At 39.9% G+C, this 21,562-nt stretch overlaps 1 protein-coding gene across 1 annotated transcript in view; it reads left to right on the plus strand.

Annotated features, from left to right (window-relative positions):
* Positions 1–21,562, plus strand: part of MACROD2 (MACRO domain containing 2) — a 1,891,634-nt gene that overhangs the window by 1,301,322 nt on the left and 568,750 nt on the right. The window contains exon 7 of the mRNA XM_023753208.1: positions 3,902–3,932. Within this exon, the coding sequence (XP_023608976.1) occupies positions 3,902–3,932 (31 nt within the window). The remainder of the gene's footprint in view (positions 1–3,901; positions 3,933–21,562) is intronic.

Here is a 21,562-nt window from a genome sequence, read left to right on the forward strand (position 1 = left end):
CCAGCTCTTGGTTTCATTGATTTTCTGTATTGTTTTTTTGGTCTCTATTTCATTGATTTCTGCTCTAATCTTATTATCTCCTTCCTTCTGCTCACTCTGGGGTTTTCTTGTTGCTCTCTTTCTAATTCTTTGAGTTGTAGAGTTAGATGATTGACTACCATTTTTTCTTGTTTTTTGAGATAGGCCTGTAGAGCTATAAACTTTCCTCTCAGGACTGCTTTCATTGTGTCCCAGAGGTTTTGGATTGTTGTGTTTTCATTGTCATTAGTGTCCAGGATGTTTTTAATTTCTTCTTTGATGTCATCGGTAACCCAATCAATATTTAATAACATGCTATTCAGCTTCCAAGTGTTTGAGTATTTTGGGTTGTTTTTATTGTAGTTTATTTCTAACATTATGCCATCGTGGTCTGCGAAGAAGCTTTTTATGATTTCAATCTTCTTGAATTTGTGGAGACTTTGCTTGTGACCCAATATGTGGTCTATTTTTGAATATGTCCCATGAGCACCTGAGAGGAATGTATATTCCGCAGCTGTGGGGTGAAGTGTTCTGAAGATGTCAATTAAGTCCATCTGATCTAGTGAGTCATTTAGGGTTGCTGTTTCTTTGCTGAGTTTTTGTCTAGCGGATTTATCCAGTGATGTCAGTGGTGTATTAAAGTCCCCTACTATGATTGTATTGTTGTCGATCTCTCCCCTGATATCTTCCAGAAGTTTTCTTATGTATGTGGGTGCTCCTGCATTGGGTGCATATATGTTTACCAGGGTTATATCTTCTTGTTGTATTGATCCCTTTAGTATTATGAAGTGGCCTTCCTTATCTCTGGTTATGGCCTTCACTTTGAGATGTATTTTGTCAGATATAAGTATTGCTACCCCAGCTTTCTTTTCCTTTCCATTTGCGTGAAAGATATTTTTCCATCCCTTCACTTTCAGTCTGTGTGAGTCCCTTCTAATGAGGTGGGTCTCTTGTAGACAGCAGATGTATGGGTCATGTTTTTTTATCCATTCAGCCACTCGATGTCTTTTGGTTGGAGCATTTAGTCCATTTACATTTAAAGTTATTACTGAAAGGTACTTGTTTGTAGCCATTTCTTTTTGTGTGTGTGTGTGGCTGTTTTCTTTCTGAGCTTTTTATTTCTTCTTTTTACACCAGTCCCTTTAGCATTTCTTGCATGGCTGGCTTGGTGGTGATAAACTCCCTTAGCCCTTTTTTGTCTGTGAAGCTTCTTATTTCCCCTTCAATTTTGAATGATAGCCTTGCTGGATAGAGTATTCTTGGATTCAGTCCTTTGCTTTGCATCACTTTGTAGATTTCCGTCCATTCTTTTCTGGCCTGATGTGTTTCTGTTGAGAAATCATTTGATAATCTAATGGGAGATCCCTTGTATGTTACTTTCCGTCTCTCTCTTGCAGCCTGTAAGATTCTCTCTTTATCCTGCATATTTGCCATGGTAATTATGATGTGTCTTGGTGTGGGTCTTTTCGGGTTCACCTTGTTTGGGACTCTCTGTGCTTGTGTGACTTTTTTCTTCCCCACCTCAGGGAAGTTTTCTGATATTATTTCTTCGAATAGGTTTTCTAATCCATGTTCATCTTTCTGTTGTTCTGGCACCCCTATTATTCGTATGTTGTTTCGTTTCATGTTGTCCCAAAGCTCCCTTAGGCTCTCCTCCTGTCTTTTAATTTTTTTCTCCATTTGCAGTACAGTTTGAGTGTGTTTTGCTTCCTTGTCTTCTAATTCACTAATTCGGTCCTCCGCTTCTCCCAGTCTACTGTTGATACTTTCAATGGTGTTTTTTATTGAGGCTATGTCGCTCTTCATTTCTTCTTGGGACTTACTTAAGTTGTTGATTTTTTCATCTGTTTCTTCTAGCTTCTTGCATAAGTAGTTGAGTTTTTCATCTGTTTCTTCTTGCTTCTTGAACATCCGGTGCATGTACTCTAGGAACCTTATTCTGAATTCTTTTTCCGTCATGTTGCATATCTCTGTCTCACTTAGCTGCTTTTCTGGCGAGTCCTCCTTTTCTTTCCTTTGGGGGTTTCTTTGTCTACCCATGTTTGATCTCACTGACATGACTAGTTGTTGAGTCGTTCAGTGGCTGGACCCTGGGTGGCAGTGGCTGCTCCCTGGGTGGCAGTGGCTCCTCGGGCTGTGGTTGCTCCTTGGGCGGTTGTGGTAGCAGCGGCTCCTCTGTTGATAGCAGGGCCTCTGGTGGGTGCTGTTCACAGCTGTGGTGGCTCTTCTGGCTGGTGGAGGGAGGCTTCACACACAGCAACTGTTCCCCAGGCAGAGCATGTGGTGATCAGGAGGCCGCTGTTGCTTGAATCTGCTTTCCGTGGAGGGGTGCAGATCTCCTCTGGGCTCTTACAGTCGCGTTGCTTGCGAGTCGTTGCCTCCGGGTTAGTAGCCGCCGGGTTAGTAGCCGATCTCTGGATGCCGGTAACAGCTACCTGTGCTGAAGAGAGGGCGAAGGTGCAGACGAGGGGAATCTGGGGAGAGGCTGAGGAAAGAGGGGGAGCCGGAGGAGGTGGCAGCGAATTCTAATTTTTACTCTTGATTGTGGCAATTAACTAACACAGATGGCCACCAAAAATGTGACTTACCGAAGGGTGTATAGCAAATGGTGCTGTTAAGTCCTCTTCCATGAAAACGTGCATGTTGTGCATTATATCTGCCTGGATACATAAAAGAGTGAAGTTTCTGTTTGTCTTTGCAATCATATGAGCGAATTGTCTGAGACCCCAGCCCAGTTTGGTTTGGTGCTCATAGAATAATAGAGGTCTTTTTTTGTTCCTTTGCTCCATTGGTGGAGATTTCCTAGAAGTTGCAGGATATCTTCCTTTTAATTTTTCCCCGACACTCTGACTTTACTTATGTCTGTCACCTTTGCTTTCCCTCCATCCCCCACTCACAACAGAAACTTGCTCCAGGCTCACTTTGCTCCAGTGTCTAAGAGATCACACAATGCATCTGTCATCAGAACTACAATTTCCAGCATTCCTGGTGCTCCCCAAGCTCTGGACTTCTGCTTCTGGTCCAGGGGCTGCAGAAACCAAAAGGACTGGGAACTCCAGCCCGCTCTCCCGCTCTGCTCTCTGGCCAGGCTTGGCATCCTGGGTTACCCCAGCGACCAGGATGTCAAACCTTCCTGCCCACTCTCCGGCAGGCTCTGTGGCTCTGGCCAGCGCAGCCATCTTTGTTGTGTCAATTTGCACATTCCCTCCTATTTATCATGAAGTGATGGTTAATTTGCATATAAGTCTTTTATTAGATAGAATTTTGTATAGTTAATTGATTCTTCAAGAATACTTTTATTAAATTTTATCAAAATTTTGTATCTATAGCCAACCTACGGTTTCAATTGACCCACAAGTATAGTCCAACATGAATGTTGATTGATATTTTCAGATTTTAAGCCATCAACATATCACTTAATAGGGAATGGGGACACGATGCTCAGTAGCACACCATTATCTAGTACTTCCACCATTCACATAGGATGGGCATAAGTAATCTTAAGAGCAAGGCAATAGTAAGATGTGCCAAATTAGGAAGTGATGAGATGATCTCTGAGTATTTTTTTAGATATAACTTATTTCGTGACAGTTTATGTAATTTAATTTCTTATTAATAACTGTGTTTAGCAATTGGTTCACAAGATTACTGAAAATTCAACAGATGGCTCTTGTGAGCTGAGATGAATGCTGGTAAGAAAAAGTTTTCAGTGAACCTAATGTGTCTGTTTCCACATCTCCTATATGAACTGAGTGGGGTTTCACAACCCTGAGTATGTGAGGGCATCCCTTTATCAAGCCACAGAGAATTTGAAATAAATGGTGTCGGGATTGAGCAGACTGTACCTTTAAAATTTACTGTTATTTTTGTGGTTTATTCACAGGCATTTCCCTGCATTTCAACAGGCATTTATGGTAAGTGATCTAGCTTTTGATACTGTTTCTATTTCTTTATTTTCTTGTTAAAGGTGAGATTAACAGGAAAAATAAGAGATTTTTGATGGGTATAGTTTGCTATGATTTAAAGAGACTCAAAATGAAGGCCAAATCTCATTGAGGAATCTTGAAAGGCTATTTATATCTTCTATTGTGTTCTTGAATGTTGTGTCAGATACCATATGTAATGATTACATAGATTGTGGCTCAATGTCTTTTGTTAAACTAAACGTTTTTCTCTAGTAGGATTTGACCTCTGAAAGTGTTTTCTTTTCTTTTTAATAAAGTCAGTATTTTTCTCTTAGATGAATCATAATGCCTATAAAACCTAGCATTATCATTATTTTGTTGTGAATTACAAAATAACAGATATTAAAATGCAAATACATGCATATATCTGTATATTTAAATTTTAAAAATCCGAAGAGGTGACTGTTAATAAAAACTATTAGTTTTAATAAACTGCAGATAAATTGTTTTGGTACTGATGGGTTGTTTTAAGTAGTGACTGCTTCACTTACAGGTACAAGCATCTGTGTTTATATCATTTGTTTTCACTAGCCTAAAGCTCTCCAATATTCTTCCACTACACTGACGTTTCCCTAATTATTTTTCTCAGGTTGTTAATAAATCTGGTTTACAATATTAAGGTAAAATGGAGTTTATTTGTCATTGTAGGGTTTTCTGATCAAGCAGAATAGATTATAACCTTTCTGAGCTCAAGCTTCTTATAAGGAGACTCTTATCTGGGAAATAAAATGTGTACAAATATAAAGAAATAGTTGAAATTCATTACTATAGGAGAGGGATGCCTAGACTGATGTCAGAGGTAGGAGACTTAATTCTTCTTAATCTGGTATTTCTTTTGAAGATTTCAGTGAGAATAAAATGGAAGCCGTAGGCCTGAATTAAGCTGAATGGGGGAGGATTTGGTCACACTATTTAATAATTTAAGGCATGCCTTTTGTTTGGTCTGGATTTCACTACAGACTGTGTTTGTGGAAGCACAGTGTGGGGGCATTATCCCCATTATGGCCATTCTTTCTGCCTCACAGTTAGAACTCCTAAATATTTGCTTAACAGAAGCATTATGTGCAAAGGTTTACCTGATCAAAACCTAACATCTTCATTTCACCTTGTCTAGAGTCAAATCAGACTCCATTGCAGAAATGTTTCTCATTTTGAGAATGTTCTCCACAACAATCTTGATTTTTCTTGACAAAAACTAACAAAAATCCAACTACTATGCACATCATTTTCTATGTTTATTACCTGTCATATTCTTGATGTCTGTTTCATCTTTGAGAATTTCAAAAGGTGAATTAAACATGACATACTTAAAAACAGGGGAGGGAGCAGCAGAAAAAGAAAATAGGAAAGTAAAGAAAATGAGGAGGGACACGAACATTAGAGGCTCAAGAGAGGATAGTAAGAACTAAATCAAACCCAAAGTGGCTCTTGCTTCATTTTAATCTCTGAGAAAAAGGGGTTCCTTCTTTCGTTAGCCCCAGAATTTATTTTTAACTCCATGAGATCCTGTTTTATTAACTTTCCGATTATTTCAGTTCTCTTTAGTCCATGGACACTTTAGCATTTTGCAACCTGAAAAGTATTTCCTCTGCACCTTGCAAAGGTCCTTGATTTCCTCCTAGCACTCACATACTGCAGGGCAGCTGTGTTCTTGCTCTTATGCAGAACACCTGTTTTGTCTCCATTATCCAGATCAGCTTCACTTTTTTTATTTATAGGGATTTTAAATAATATTTATTTAAAGAAAGTAGTCCATGGCAAAAGTAGGATTACAGTTGTTTATATGGAAAATAATAAAATAATTAAAAAATATTCCTACAAGAATTAACTCTGTTTTGCATACTCACAACTGTAAACCTACTACATACCACATTTTCTTTATCCAATTGCCATCAAATTGTACACTTGAAACCTATATAATCTTATTAACTATTGTCACCCAAAAATTTTTAATTTATTTTTTTAATTGAAAGTAGTCCACAGCTAAAAAGAAAATTTTTGAAAATAAAGCAAACAAAATTCCCAACACTATGTTAGTCATGCTGTAATGGATTTAGAGCAAATATTCAGAAAGGTCTCCTGGTTCCAGCCCTTCTTCTTGCACATTCTAAAGCTTACTAGATTAATTTTTCAAAAAACACCACTTGGTGCATGTTTTCCATCTGCTCAGAAGAATTTGATCATATTCCATTACTTTCTGGTGAATGTTCACTCCTTCTAGACCAAACAATAGGCATTTTTATGCATCAGTACTTTCAAATTTTATGAAGAGGGAAAAAGAAATCTCTTCTCCAGGATGAAGTTTGGTATGCCAAAAATTTTATATGTACTCTTGCTTTGTATTTTTAAAAGACAGCATTTAGTTTGCATCATTTTCTGTGGTCATTGATCGTATAAATTATTATTCCCTCAACCTTTCTCAGGACAATGTTTTTTCCATAATATAGTTTTTAAATCCTCACCTGAGGATATTGTTCCGTTGATTTTAGAGAGAGTGAAAGAGAGAGGGAAAGACAGAGGGAAACACCAGTTTGAGAGAAACACATCGATTTGTTGCCTCCTGCAGGCACCTCAACCAGGGCCTGGGTGGGGGAGGAGCCTGCAACCGAGGTACATGCCCTTGACTGGAATTGAACCTGGGACCCTTCCATCTGAAGGCTGATGCTCTATGCACTGAGCCAAACTGGCTAGGGCCATAATATAGTTTCAAATATTTCTTGGCATCCACTCATTATGGGTACACCTTCTGTTACCCACAGATGAGCTGATGAATTGCAGAACATGGCATATACAACCCTGTATCCCTTCCTTATCTCACGCACACACACATGCACCAAAGTCACCCATACCATTACCGCCACCACTTTATTCTGATCTGTACCCCAATCCCCAAACAAAAACACATCATACATGCTTATACAGGTTGAAGCTTGATAGCTGAGAAGTCTTCCTTGAATGTACCAACTTTTGGTGGCCATTATATCTCTGGAAATCTTTTAGCATTTGTAATTTGGACAATTGACAACTGTTCCCTCATATTGTTCCATAGAATTCTGTTTATATTGCCTGTTTTCACAGCCAATTTGGATTCTTGAATCAGCAGAGATTCACTTGTGCATATTCTGTGCACACTTGAGTGCCTAGCATTGTGTCCCTGGCAGAAGCTCAGCAAATATTTGTTGTTTTAGGACAATAGTAATGATTATAACCCAAATAGTTAGCTAACTAAATATACACTGATGAACAAGATAGATCCAGAGCCATGGGAGCATGGAACAGACTGATGCATTTCAGAGGGAAGGTTGGGGATTAAACAAGAGAAATTATATACAAATATGCATTGTCCATGGACACAGACAATAGTGTGGTGAAGGCCTGGGAAGGGTGGGGGATGGAGGGGGTCAATGGGATAAAAAGAGGGACATCTGTAATACTTTTAATAATAAAGATAATTTTTTAAAAAATAATGATTCATTGGCAAAATAACAGGCAGAGGAAGCTACCAAGTTAGTATTTCCTTAATGGGCAAATGTGTCTATTTTAGAAAAAAACAAGTGTGTTTTTAAAAAGCATCCTCAAACTGGAAGCAGTATGTGTAGGCATGGCAGCATTCACCTAGACAAGGTAAAATGCAAACATGACAACTTGCTCAGTTAGGGAGCCAAGGTGAATACAGCATTTAACGTCATTTAAGAAAGCTTTGTTGTTTCTTATGGCCCACAGGCCCATGGGCAGTCAGGGAGGTACAGGGTGTCCTGAGGCCCCTCCCGACCCTCCCTCATGCCAGCCCACCTCCCCACAGGCTGTCATTTCTCAGACACTATTTGCTTTGGATTGACCTTCCTTTTTAGATCTATGACCCACTAACCCAATGTCATTCTAGTTCTCCTAGAACAACATTTTGACTGTGGTGGAGCCATCTTTTGAAGGGGTTTGTTCATTTCATTGCCAACACGATCTCATGCCAGGGCAATTTCAAGAGTAAGCATTCCCATTTCATGGAAACTCCGACATCATCCCCACAGTCAAAGCATGACCGGAGGATCTGGTGCACACCAGTCCTTTGGGGGTGCTCGGGCCCAGGGTGGAAGCCAGTTTCTCTCCCAGCCTCTCCCGCCTTCCTCGGCCTGCGGAAGATAAGACCTGTGGGCAGTGAAAGCAGCTGTGCCTTCTTGCAAGACAGAGACAGAAGAATCTCTGCCCTGAGACTCCACTAGGTTTAAGGGAGAAACACAATGGGGGCATGTTTGCCTACTTTGAAGTTCCCCAGAGCAGGATCCAGACTTTTCATTCAACTTTCAGCTACCGCCTCTGCTGCTGCGCCAACGTAATGTTTCCAGGATGGGTCCACAGGGCACCCAACCGCCTGCTTGCACTCAGGATGAAAAGCCACGTTTGGTAAAATACCAAAGAGAGGCCTGTGCTACTTTTGGAAAAATAGATCCAGATGAGGCTTAAAGGGGCTCTTAACTCCCAGATTCCTGTTAAAGACTTGGATTGGCCGCTAAGCCAGTCTCCGAGGGAGAGACCTGAACTTCTCTGATGGACTTTTCAGATCTTGCGTGCGCCTCTGCCCTCCGAGCCAGGCTTGGCCACTGTGGTGCTAATAAGTTTAACAAAGGAGGCTAGACATGATACATGGGAATGGAATTTTTACGGAGAAGTGAACAGCAAAACGAAGTTTAGTCCATTTTATGAGAGTCAGTAGAGTTAACAGAAATGAAGTCCAGGTGGAAAAGCGTGTCCCTGGAGTAACTGGGGAAATATTCTCTATGGAGAAAAAGAGAAATCTTGAATCTTGCTTTCCAGGTATGAGGCGGTGTTTTCAGAGAAGAACGAATTTCAGACATTGAGATATTGGCTGGAAATTTGCAGAAAAAAATCAAGTAGAGCATCACCAGGCTAATGCAGCTCCCATATTTATTCATTATATTTCTGTTATCAACATGGAAGGCATGTTTCTATCAAGTCACCTGTACCCCCCTCCCCCGCTTTCCATGAAATGCTGCCAGGACATAGCTTTCTAATCGAATCCCTCATTTGCATTCAGGTTTTCTCTTCTGCTTCTAACTGGTAAAAAGGAGACCAACGCGATGCTTTCTTAACCTTATACCTACTCGGCCGGTATTTTTTATCACTACATCTGTCTAAATTCACAGACATGACTTGGAAAGAAACCAAGGCATTCTGCCACGGCAATGCTGAGGGCATGCCCCGTGTCAGCTTTAAACGCTGACAGATTTCAGAGGGTGTGACAACTATTGCTGTGCAATTCTGGGCTTGCTGGAAGACTTACCTTATGTAATACATTTGGAAACCAGAGCAAAATCGACAAAAATGTGTGCCCCTCTCTTTCATCCCCCTGACAGCTCTCCCCTCCCTCTAGCTTTCTTCTCTTCCCTTTGAAATTTCCATTTGCTTTGAAAACTTCCTTTCAGGTGGTCTAATGATGACTCTTTTTTTTCTCTCTCTCATAAATTCCCTTCTCTGACATTCTATGTTTTTTGTCCTGGTCATGTTATTCCCACTATACGAACCGTTATTGTTCTTGGCAATCCCTGAGTTAATTGCTGGCTTTCAAAGCAAAGTAACATTAGAATCAGTGTAAACTTATTACTCTTTGGGAAAATACAGCGCTAGGGCCGAAGCCACCTCAATTCTATCACATTTGAATATTGTTTTAGGAGCTGATCCTGCTGAAGCACACACGTGCCGCTTCCCCCATTATCAACATCAGGCACCAAAGTGGTGCATTTGTTACAAAAGATGAACTTACATTAACATATCATAATCACTCAGAGTCTATAGTTTACCTTAGGATTTGCTCTTCATGTAAATTCTATGGGTAATGACATGTATGCACCATTATAATATTATTTTTACCACCCTAAAAATCCTCTACCTCTGACTATTCATCTCCCCACCCAATCCCTGGCAAACATGGATCTTTTTATTTATGGTTTTGCCTTTTATAGAATGTCAGATTGTTGGAATCATAGCCTTTTCAGACTGGCTTCTTTCATATAGGAAGATGCATTTCAAGTTCTTCCCTGTCTTTTTATGGCTTGATGACTCACTTCTTTTTAGTGCTGAGTAATATTCCATTGTCTGGATGTACCTCAGTTCATCCATTCGCCTATTGAAGGATGTTTTAGTTGCTTCCACATTTTGGCAATCAGGAACAAAGCTGCTAAAAAACAGCCACGTGCAGGGTTTTGTGTGGACATACATTTTCAACGCCTTTGGGTAAATACCAAGGCGTGCAATTGCTGAATCATATGGTAAGAATGTGTTTAGTTTTGTAAGAAACCGCCAAGCTGTCTTCTAATGTGGCTGTGCATTTTGCCTTTCCACCAGCGATGAATGAGAGTTCCTATTCTTCTATACACTGGCCAGCATTTGGTGGTATTAATGTTTTGGATTTGGGCCAGTCTAATAGTGATGGTATCTTAATGTCTATCATAATTCAGTGCCCCCTCTTTCTACATAGCAGAATTGTAATCAGGCACATCAATTCTAGCTAGAACAAATTTCAAATCTTCTTTGTAGTGAGGTTGGTCACAAGACCAATTCCTTTCCAAGGAAGGTAGGTTGAAGCAATGAGTGCTACTTTATGTCCAGGTACCATAAAATAAGGTATATGACCATCCTGTGTTGTTTTTTGTTTGGTTTGTTTTTTGTTTGTTTGTTTGTTTGTTTTTGCTGGAATCAGGAAAGGTAAGAATATGAGAACAATGCCTTAAGGAAGACAAATCAACTACTTAACATCATGGTAGATTCCTGCCTGTGAAGTGACAGAATGGAACAAATTCTCTCACTAGCAGAATGCTCATTTTGGAACTGTTATCATATAGAGAAATAAACACCTATATTTATTAAACATCTCTATTTTGGAGCCTCTTTGTTACAGCATCTTAGCTTTACCTTAACCACTATAGTCTCTTTCAAACGTATTTCAAGATGCATTTATAAAATAGTATCAGCTAAAAAGAATTTGACATGAAAATAATTGTCCTAAAGAGCTAAACATACCCAACATCTCTAAGAACTGTCAAAATTATTTTTGAAGTTCTTTCTAAAGAGAGCTGGCCTATGTTTATTTAACTTCATCCTTAAAGTCAAATAAACATTGGTCAGCTCTCTTTATATATACATATGGAGCAAGACAAAAAAGATAATTTAAAGCTGGATGAGAAAAATGAGAAAATACATGGAAATTAATTCACTCATCCAGTGAAAAGTGTGGTCAATCCTTACAGTCCCCTAAACAGCTGTCACTCCTTAGCCCCTCTCTCCCTTCTTTGGACAAATAATAATGTAATCTTCGTCACTATATATTTTCCTGTTCTGGATATTTTCTATAGATGGTATCATAAAATATGTGTTCTTTTGTGACTGGCCTCTTTCACATAACATAATATTTTAAAACTATAGGGCCGATGCACGAAATTTGTGGAAGGATAGGCTTTTGCAGCCCCAGCTGCCCCGGCCCTTGTAGCCCCAGCTGCCTTGGCCCTTGCAACCCCAGCTGCCCCGGCCCTCGAAGCCCCAGCTGCCTCAGCCCTTGCAGCCCCAGCTGCCTCAGCCCTCACAGTCCCAGCTGCCTCACGGCCCTGCGGCCCTGTCCACTGGTCGTTCTGGAAGGTCATTCCAGAAGGTTGTTCTGGAAGGCCATGCTGCCATCTGGTCTAATTAGCATATTAGCTCTTTATTATATAGGATGTCATGTAGTAGCATACATCATTAACTTATTTATTTTTATTAATAATCCATTCTATGGATATATCATATTTTGTTTATCCATTTATCAGTTAACTAATATTTGAGTTTTCTATGATTTTTATCTATTATGAATGATGCTTATATGCAGTTAATTTAGGTAAACGTATATATCTAAATGTATAAATTATAACTGTGATTCAGTGGTGTCCTGTTGTTAATTTTTAATCATCCTGAAACAATTCTCATTTTTATTCTTTGGCTGCCCAGTTTCTCTCAAGCCTCTTCAAGGCTACCTTTGCTTCATGATTCTGTGTCCTGCTTGCCTGGGTGGTGATGTAGGTTTCTTCTATCATTGTGTGTGATGAGTCTTTGAGATAGTTGCATCGGGATTCTCTTAGAGTACCAAGGAATAGCGAAGAAGGAGGGCACATATCAGAGTCGCTATGGGAATGGGTTTCAGGGTCCCACAGATCTAGGTGCAAATTCTGAGACTGTTTCTTATTATCTTTGGTCCTCAGGCAAGTTACTCTCTCTAGACCTCAGTGACCTCAATTGTCAAATGGGATAACAATGCCCATCACACAGGCTTGTTGTAAGATTAAATTAGATAATATGTTAAAGTGTCTATGATGGTATCAGATACATAAAGATAAACATTTAAGGATGGTTGTTACTATTATTGCTAGTAGTAACTTTACCTTTGCTACTATTGTTAGTATTACCCTCCCCCTGGAATCTGAGCTTCCTGAGAGTAGACGGCTTTGAGTGTTTTATTCACTTATATCACTAGATTCTAGAAGAGTATCTGAACTGTTGAACAAGTCATTTACTTTTTAAAAATGTTTTTATTGATTTTAGAGAAAGAGGAAGGAAGAAGGATAGAGAGATAGAAACATTGATGAGAGAGCAACATCTGTTGGCTGCCTCCTGCATGCCCCCTACCAGGGATGGAGCCTTAATCCGCAAGTAATTTATTTTGAAAGAGGCTTTACTTGGGCTCCAAATGACACTGGTCAGAAGTCCCTTATCATGAGAACCACCTTGTTTTCTGTGGGATTGATTCCGCTGCTTCTCTGAAGGCCACCTGTTACTTCTTAGCTACCTCTGTGTCCTGTAGCTCAGCCTTGTGAGTTTGGTGTCTGAAAATGAAACCTGTTTGTAACATCACACTATGCTTTCTATATTACATTAGCCATAATAAGCACTGTAGTCTATTGCTCAAACAATAGTCACCTGGCTTCTGCAATTCCAAGCTATTTATCTGAGGCCTAGGAATAAAACCATTCTGTTTTGTCTCTATGTACATAAAATCTTTCAGTAATAAGAGAGACAAAGTAATTGTATTTATTTGTGGTCTCAAAATTGAAATCCCACGTCCTAAGACAGCATATTCTTATGGACAAAACCCAAGTTGTGTCTCTGTAAGATAGCTTGCTAATGCATCCTTTTAGGAAACCTTGGGGAGTAGATAACAATTATACCGCCTCTTGGCTTGAAGAGGGAAAAAGTCCAATGCTTGCTTTTTGTTGCTAAAAGCACTGAGAAAGTTTGCACATTTTTTCATGTCTAAGATCATAGGCTCTTTGAGCTGGACACCATTTTGGATGTCAGACCTGTCTTAACTTTGTATTTTTCTGGCTGAAAAAAAAGGAGACCTTTTTTTTTGCCTAGCCACACCCAACTAGTTCCTGTGAGAATTGCAAACAGATGCCCCAGTAAGGGTTTTGCAATCAGAGGAACATGAGATTATCATTCAGAATGGTCTACTCTCTAACCTCTTCTTTGAATTGCAGTTCTAAGCTTCCTCATATGTACTTGGGAAGAATATTAATATATACTTTCAGTTATTAGAATTAAAAATGAGTTGGACTGAGGTTTCTTCAGAAGTGAGTCCCAAAGACTTATCCCAATAAGGGTCATGACTTCCCCTTTGGCCCCTACTCCCTTCCCTGCATCTTCTTCTACTCAAGCTTCTTCTTGCCACATCCTTTTTGTAGAGACCATTCCACCCCAGGTCACTGGGTCTGCCCTCAGTAACTTGTGAAGACTGAGTTAATACAGAAAGTGTCTGCATATCCATCTCTGCATCATATCAGTACTGATCCTACTTTGTTATCAAAGCCCTTTTTAATGTAAATTTTGATGCATCTGTAACATCCTTGGGATCCCAGGGCATAGCCTATATGAGTAAGAAATTATTTTTTAGTTTAAATATCACATTATATTCTAAAGCATGAATATATCATAATCCTTTTCTTGAAACAAAGGCTTTGCATTACTTACCTGTTAAGTAATTTTATGATCCTCTTCCAATAAATCTTGTAAAATTAACCCTCAGGAAGTTGCCCATCCTGTGATTTATGGTGCCTCCGGCACATTGCCAATGCCCCATTTTAAAAGCCAGGCATTCAACCAACCTTACAAATGTCAGCCCTTGCATATAATTACAGGAACCTGGGAAAGTGATCACCAGCAGCTCTGGGACTCTCAGCTTCTGCAAATTCTGAATCCCTTAGCAAGCTGGAAAGATCTGCTGGCACTGCCACAGGGAAAGGTTAGCTCCTAAATTATTGCCTCTCGATTTCTTCAACTTTGCAAATATTTTATTCCCTCATCCATAGTGAAAGAGAAAGAGAAGTGCACAGCATTGCTGTTTTCCCATGTTGCATATAGAAGGAAATGAAGACTCATCAGCCTTTTTCATCTTTCATAAAACAATGCAAATACGCCTCATTGCTAGGATAAAGCAGGAGTATGCATCAGGGGATCTGGAAAATGTAAAAAGACTTGCCTTGAAATTCTTTTTGTAGAACTCTTCACATGTTGAAGGCATATTGCGACCTAAGAGCAGTGTATGTGTGTGTGTGTGTGTGTGTGTGTGTGTGTGTAGGAGGGATCCTGGTCTAGCTTTTCTGCCAACGGATTTCGCTCAAAACCACTTGTCCAGCCATGGGGTAAAGTAAGAAGTAGGAAACATGGTGTGAGCATGAGGAGATGGTGAAGGAGAAGAGTGACAAAAAGATGGAAATGCCAAGACGCTGGAGCAAGTAAGCTGGCAGTCCCCTGCAGGGTGGCCATCACTAGGCAGAGGAGACTGGGACATGCAGACCAACCTCTGCCTAGGAAAATCATTTGCTTTCCTGTTCTCTCCATTTAGTGTTCTTTGCTCCCATCCCTTCCACCATCCACTTCTTCCATTTAACACCCTCTTTTTCACTTGAAGCAATGCCATCTTACATGGGGCTACTGTATCAGAGATACATACCTCCAGTGAGTACAAAGGAAAAATGAAACCCAAAGTTAGAAGGATAAAAAAAGAAATAATAAAAATTAGAGCAGAAATAATTGAAGTAGATAATAGGAAAATAATAGAAAATATTAATAAAAATAAGAGTTAGTTCTTTGAAAATATAAACAAAAATTGACAAACCTTTAGCTAGAGTAACCAAAAAAAAAGTGGACCCAAAATAAATAAAATTATAAATTAAAGAGGAGACATTACAATTGCTGTCTCAGAAATACCAAGGGTCATAAGAAACTACTATGAAAATTATATACTAACAATTATAACATAGATGAAATGGATAAATTCCTAGAAGCATGCAATTTACCAAGACTGAGTCATGAAGAAAAAATCAAAACAAAAAACTGAACAGATCAATTATGAGTAATGAGATTGAATTAGTAATTAAAAAAAATAATCCCCTAACACAGAAGAGCCTAGGACCAGATGGTTTTGGTGAATTCTACCAAACATTTAAATAATTAACTATAATCCTTCTCAAACTCTTCTAAAAAAATGAAGAGGAAGGAACACTTTCTTTTTTAAAAAAAATATTTTTATTGATTTTAGAGAGGAAGAGAGAGGGAGATAGATAGAAACATCAATGATGAGAGAGAATCATTGATTGGCTGCCTCCTCCACGCCTACTACTAGGTATTCATCTGTTTAAGGAAGAGGTGGGACTACAAAGCAGTGAGGCTGATGTGGGGTGTGCATCCAGTCCAGGTGCAACGCTACCCACCCCTGACCTGAGGCCCCAAACCCAGGAGCCAGAGATGCAGATGTCACTCTTGATCTTTGAGGACCCCAGGCACTGGACACTCCCTCACTATATGCTGGTCCACCTCTTTTGGGACAGCCAGGATGTCCAGGTGGAACAATATCCTTGTCCTTGCGGGTTTCTGCACCAGGACTACCGGCTAAGACCTAGAAGCCAGAGATGCTTCCAGGAGTTGAGCCTGTCATCCAGAAGATACTTGGCCTGCAGACTCCCTTTGCCTTTTGCCCCGCAGCAGGAGGGACAACTGGAACCGAGACTTCTGAGGGACCCTTCCAGCAACGCTCTCAGGGGAGACCATTTTCACCCAGAGGCTAGGGCAGCAGACTGAGGTGCGATGGCCAGGAAGACCATGGCTGCCTCCACTGAGACCTTTTATTGAATGATCCTCAGGGACAATTGTTCTTACAATAACACTTCTCAGTTTTAACAGTCATGTAAGAAATTTGCCTTCATAGACATTTGTAAGATTTTATTTTGCTTATCTAATAAATTATGCAAAAATTTTTACAAAAATAAAGAAACATCAATGAGAAAAAAAAAATGATCCCACTTTGGGGATCAAGCTGCAACCCAGGCATGTGCCCTTAACCATAATCGAACCTGGGAACCTTCAGTCCACAGGCTGACACTCTATCCACTGAACCAAACCAGCTAGGGTGAGGAAGGAACACTTTCAAACTCATTTTACCAGGCCAGCATTATCCCAATACCAAAGCCAGATAAGGACACTACAGGAAAAGAAAACTATAGGCCAACATCTCTGATAGCAATAAGCCTGAATGACCAGCTAAAGGACAGCAGAATAGGAATATTATATCCAAGAATTTACAGAAGAAGCTACATAGCGAATGGTAAGAAGGGCGGAGATGCAGAGAAGACTGGTTCCTGTGCCCGGGTGCAGTGGATGAGAAGCTGGAGGGATATCTTGGCAGCAGATGTCCCTCACCCCCCCCAAAAAAGTGTGATGTCTCAACCCCTTGCTGGGATCCCCAAACCAGAGCACCAAGGCCAGGAAGAGAAGCCTACATAGCATTTGACAGTGAAAATCAGTGGGGACTCTGTGGGTTCAAAAAAGGAGAGAGTCTGCTAGAATCCCAGGTGTTGTCCTAAGGGGCCAATGCACAGGAACTTGCCCTCGGGCATTCACCCAGAACACTGGTAGAGGGAAGGCAACTCAAGGCTTATGGAAGCCATAAAGAGAAGATGGCTCTGGAGAGAGATCTAGAAGGTCGGCTACTGAGGTTCTGGTCCTGAGTAAACATCCCACACTGCCCTCAGGCACCATATTCCAAGGTTGGACACTCCTATTCTTACAGCACCACCTGGGGAAGTGCATTAACCCAGTCCTCCAAACATTGGCAACGCCACCTTGTCAAACTTGAGTCTGGTGGGAAGGACTGTTGGCTGCAGCCAACAGGGACCTGTGGTGAGCTCTTTTTCTAGAGAAACTATATGCAGACTCTCAGATGGTCATTGGATTGTGTGGCTTTGGAATAGGGCCAAGTGCTGGCAAGAATGTGGAGAAAAGGGAACCCTCGTGCACTGTTGATGGGAATGCAGACTGGTGCAGCCACTGTGGAAAACAGTATGGAGTTTCCTCATAAAATTAACAATGGAACTGCATTTTGACGCAACGATCTCACTTCTTGGATTATATTCTAAGAAACCTGAAAGACTAATTCAAAAGAATATGCATCACTATGTTGATTGTAGTGTTACTTACAATAGCCAACATCTTCAAAAAGCCCAAGTGCCCCTCAGTAGATGAGTGGATAAAAAAGACTGTGGTACAGTCTGACTGGTGTTGCTCAATGGTTGAGTGTCGACCCATGAACCAGGAGGACAGGGTTCAATTCCCAGTCAGGCCACATCCTGGGTTGGGGGCTTGATACCTTGTAGGGGGGGGGGGACCTGCAGGAGGCAGCCAATCAATAATTCTCTCTCATTATTGATGTTTCTATCTCTCTTGTCCTCTTTGAAATCAATAGAAACATATATATTTAAAAAACTCTGGTACATTTACGCAATGTAATACTGCTTAGACAAAAAATAAAAAATAAATAAAGGAAATCTTACCTTTTGCAACAGCATGGGTGGACATGGAGATTATGATGCTAAGTGAAATGAGCCAGTTAGAGACAGACAAATGCCATATGACCTCACTTATATATGGTATATAATGAACAGAATAAATTGATGAGCAAAATAGAAACAGAGGCATGAATACATGGAACATACAGCTGTCAGAGGGGATGGAGGGTTGGGGACTGGATGAAAGTAAAGTAGGTGAAGGGATTAAGCAATATATATATTGAATTTATTATTTTTCAAAACCATGCAGGTTTCAAGTATGATAGATAGATAGATATAGATATCACAGAGACACGAACAACAGTGTGGTGATAGCCAGAGGAAAAGGGGGATGGGTGTTGGTGGAGATGGGCAAAGGGTGGAAAAATGAGAATGAAAAAGGACTTTGCTTGGGGCAATGGGCCCATGATTCAGTGTGTAGATGATGTTTCATTGAGTTGTATACTTGAAACCTGCATGGTTTTGAGAACCAATTAATTCAATAAAAAATACACAATGAAATGTTACCTCTCACCTATGCATGCATATATATACATACATACATATATCACATATAGTATATTTGTTTATACATACATATATACTATATACTATATATCATAGACATATATACTTTAAATGTATTATACATGTATAGTAAATATAGCTGAATGTAAATATGTATACATGTGTATATTAATATAATAAAGACTTTATAGGGCAAAGTTTTTGAATGAGAAATAGTATATATTTTACTGTAAAAAGAATAAATACAAGTTTGTATGTATGTATGTACTGGTTTGGAGAGAAACCTAAATTACTTTAAAAAGATTGTGGGAGTATACATAAATTCAAACAAGTATCTAATTAATTTTTGTCCATTTCTTTCACAATCTCTAGTTTTTTTAAATTTCTTTTTATCTGCTAATTACAAGGTAATAGTTTTGAATTATTACTTATTATTTACTAGAGGCCTGATGCACAAAATCGTGCAAGAGTAGGCCTTCCTTCCCCTGGCTGCCGGCACTGTCTTCCTTCTGGCACCTGGGATACAGGCTTCCCGCTGCTGCCAGCAGGCACCCAGGACCCAGGCTTTCCTCACAGCCTTGGCTTCATCTGGAAGGTCGTCCAGAAGGATGTCCAGTCTAATTAGCATATTACACTTTTATTATTATAGATAGGTACATATAATGGGTGTTATGTATTCTATGTAAAGCAGAGGTGTGCAAAATTAGGTTTATGGTTGGGAGTATACAAAACACAGTTTATTCCCGTATGATTAGTTATTAATTATTGTATTATTTTCTAGTATATGAACCACTGTAAAACCTAATTTTGCCCACCCCTGTATGGATATACATATATATATAAAATATATAATAGAAAATATATTACCTATTATGTGTGTGCTTGTGTATAAATATGAGAGAATGTGACGTGTGTTTCTATATCCCAAACAGTTTTAATATAGTGTGTAGAAAAATTTTAGGATGTTAAGATTTTATTTTTTAATCTTATTGCTATTGAACAATAGTGCTCAGTTTTTCACCTATTCTTAACAAGATAATGAAAATTAGTTTTTTTCCACTACAACATGACCTATTTCACTAACTCCTACCCCTACAGCTGAGCAAACCATGTATATGAGAATAAATTAATAGTGCAATCCTGCAACAGTTGTAGCCCAAGCATTTATGAAGTTCAGTGAGGTTTTTTAGAATTATAAATATCGGTGTCATTTTGTCCAAGATTTTGTACAAATGCAGAATGGTGTTTCGTCCATCTCATTCACCATCTGAAAGCAAATCTGATTATGAGACATATACCAGTAGGGCTGCAGAGCTAAAGACATTTCCTCATTTATTCATCTATTCCTTTGGGACATTGTTAAAATTACAAAGGGTCATCTCTTCTATGAGGGAACAAGCAACACGAGTTACTTTGTGATAAATACCAATGTGAAATTGAGTATTGCCTTTTGGAAATAAAAGGAAAAAAATGTGTCATGCCTACATGCGTTTTTCATTAGTCTACCTTAGCATGTTTCAAACATCTCAGAGGGAGTCAGAGATAGGCTTCTCTTTGGGCTTTTTCAGTGTGAAGTGTGGGATAAACTCTTTCACACCTTTCATTGGTGCTGTTAAGACTTCAATCAGAAGTACAAAGCGTGTTAAATCCACAGAACAAAAAGCCAACCTCAGAGTGGCTTTCCCTCCTATGGTGCTTGCCAAGTGGGCCGGGATATAGTCAACAAGTCTCTTGAAGGGTGATAAATAAAAAAATGGGTCACCTTTGCCCCCTTCCTCATCTTTAAAACACAGTTGAGAAGGGGTTCCTTTCCTCCTGGGCTGAATCCAGTGTGCTCTGGGGCTGTCAGCCCTGCCGAAAGGCCCTCATTTGCCAAGCTGTCTGAGAGAAGACCAGCTGTAATTGGCAATCCATTTCTCCATTTCCATTGTACAGCCATCCCTGACAAATTAATCACAATCAAATGTTGGCTGAAGCAAGGGGCACCCTGTGCTGCGGGGAAGAAAAATGAGGCCTCACGCTGCTCTGACAGCCGAATCGTTCAACTTACCCCATTAGACCGAACAAGGGGACACTGCGGTTTGCCTGTCACTACCACCACCCATAAACAAACTGTTCGCTCGCCTCTCAGAGCCTGGCTGATCCCATCGGGGCTTCCTTGGGGCCCACTGGTTGCCTGATCAGTCAGTGCTGCAGGGAAAGGGGAAGGTCTGAGTCCTGCTGAGAGAGTCACTGGGCAGTGGCATATAAGATGGGTGAGATCAAGGTGGCCCAAGAGAGCTGCCATGGGTGGTGCTGTGTCTATTGGGAAATTGGTGGAGGAATATTGTGGGCTCCAAATGGGAGCACCTGCCTGTGCTTGCTGTTTCTGTGTTATCTGTCATTCATCGGCAGGGTAATGAAATAGCTAGCTTTTCCCACTCACTTACTGGAATTCGCTTACGGGACAACTTTCTCTACTCAACATATATCCAAGAAGTTGAAAATACCTTTAAGAACATTATTTACATGTGTGCCCAGGCCCGATAATATAGTTCTTAAGCTTTTCCGATAAGAAATTCTCTCAGGCTCTTCCTCAGGGTCTAATCTCTCCTATTGTAGACATACCATAATTCTAACAAATGTTGCTCAGCCAATAGTAAATTGAAAGATAGCAGGGAGATCCTAAAGTCGTTTCTGACAATAAGAAGTTGCATAATAGTGAAAGATGACAAAAACAACCAAATAAACAAAGTCTACTTCTCTGCTCTGCCAGTATAGCAGAGGAGAAAAATTGTATTTTGAAATGGTTGTGCTTTTGTAAAAGTCAGCCAAACTATGCGATGGAATATCTGTGAAATTATTTAGGCATCCTAAGTTGAAGAGTATGTATTCTCTCATGCCTCCTCTGTAATGTTCAAGCTAGGGGATTGAGCTGATTAGAATAAAGCAAGAATAATAATGTGGACTCATTTCTAATTAAGTTTACCCTTAGCTTCTTATAACTCTGGGCAGTGGCATTCATGGCTATGCCATATGGTTTTCATATAAATAGGGGCTAGGGTTTTATGGATAGGTAGTGAATGTTTGTTTTTTAATGTGGTTATGTTGATTTTAGAGAGAGAGAAAATGGAGAGAGAGCACGCATTAGAAACACTGATGAGAGAGGAATATGGATCAGTTGTCTCCTGCACCAGATCATTATTCCGCTTTAAA

This window comes from Myotis lucifugus, unplaced genomic scaffold, assembly GCF_000147115.1.
Source record: "Myotis lucifugus unplaced genomic scaffold, Myoluc2.0 scaffold_42, whole genome shotgun sequence".
Classification (NCBI taxonomy): domain Eukaryota; kingdom Metazoa; phylum Chordata; class Mammalia; order Chiroptera; family Vespertilionidae; genus Myotis; species Myotis lucifugus.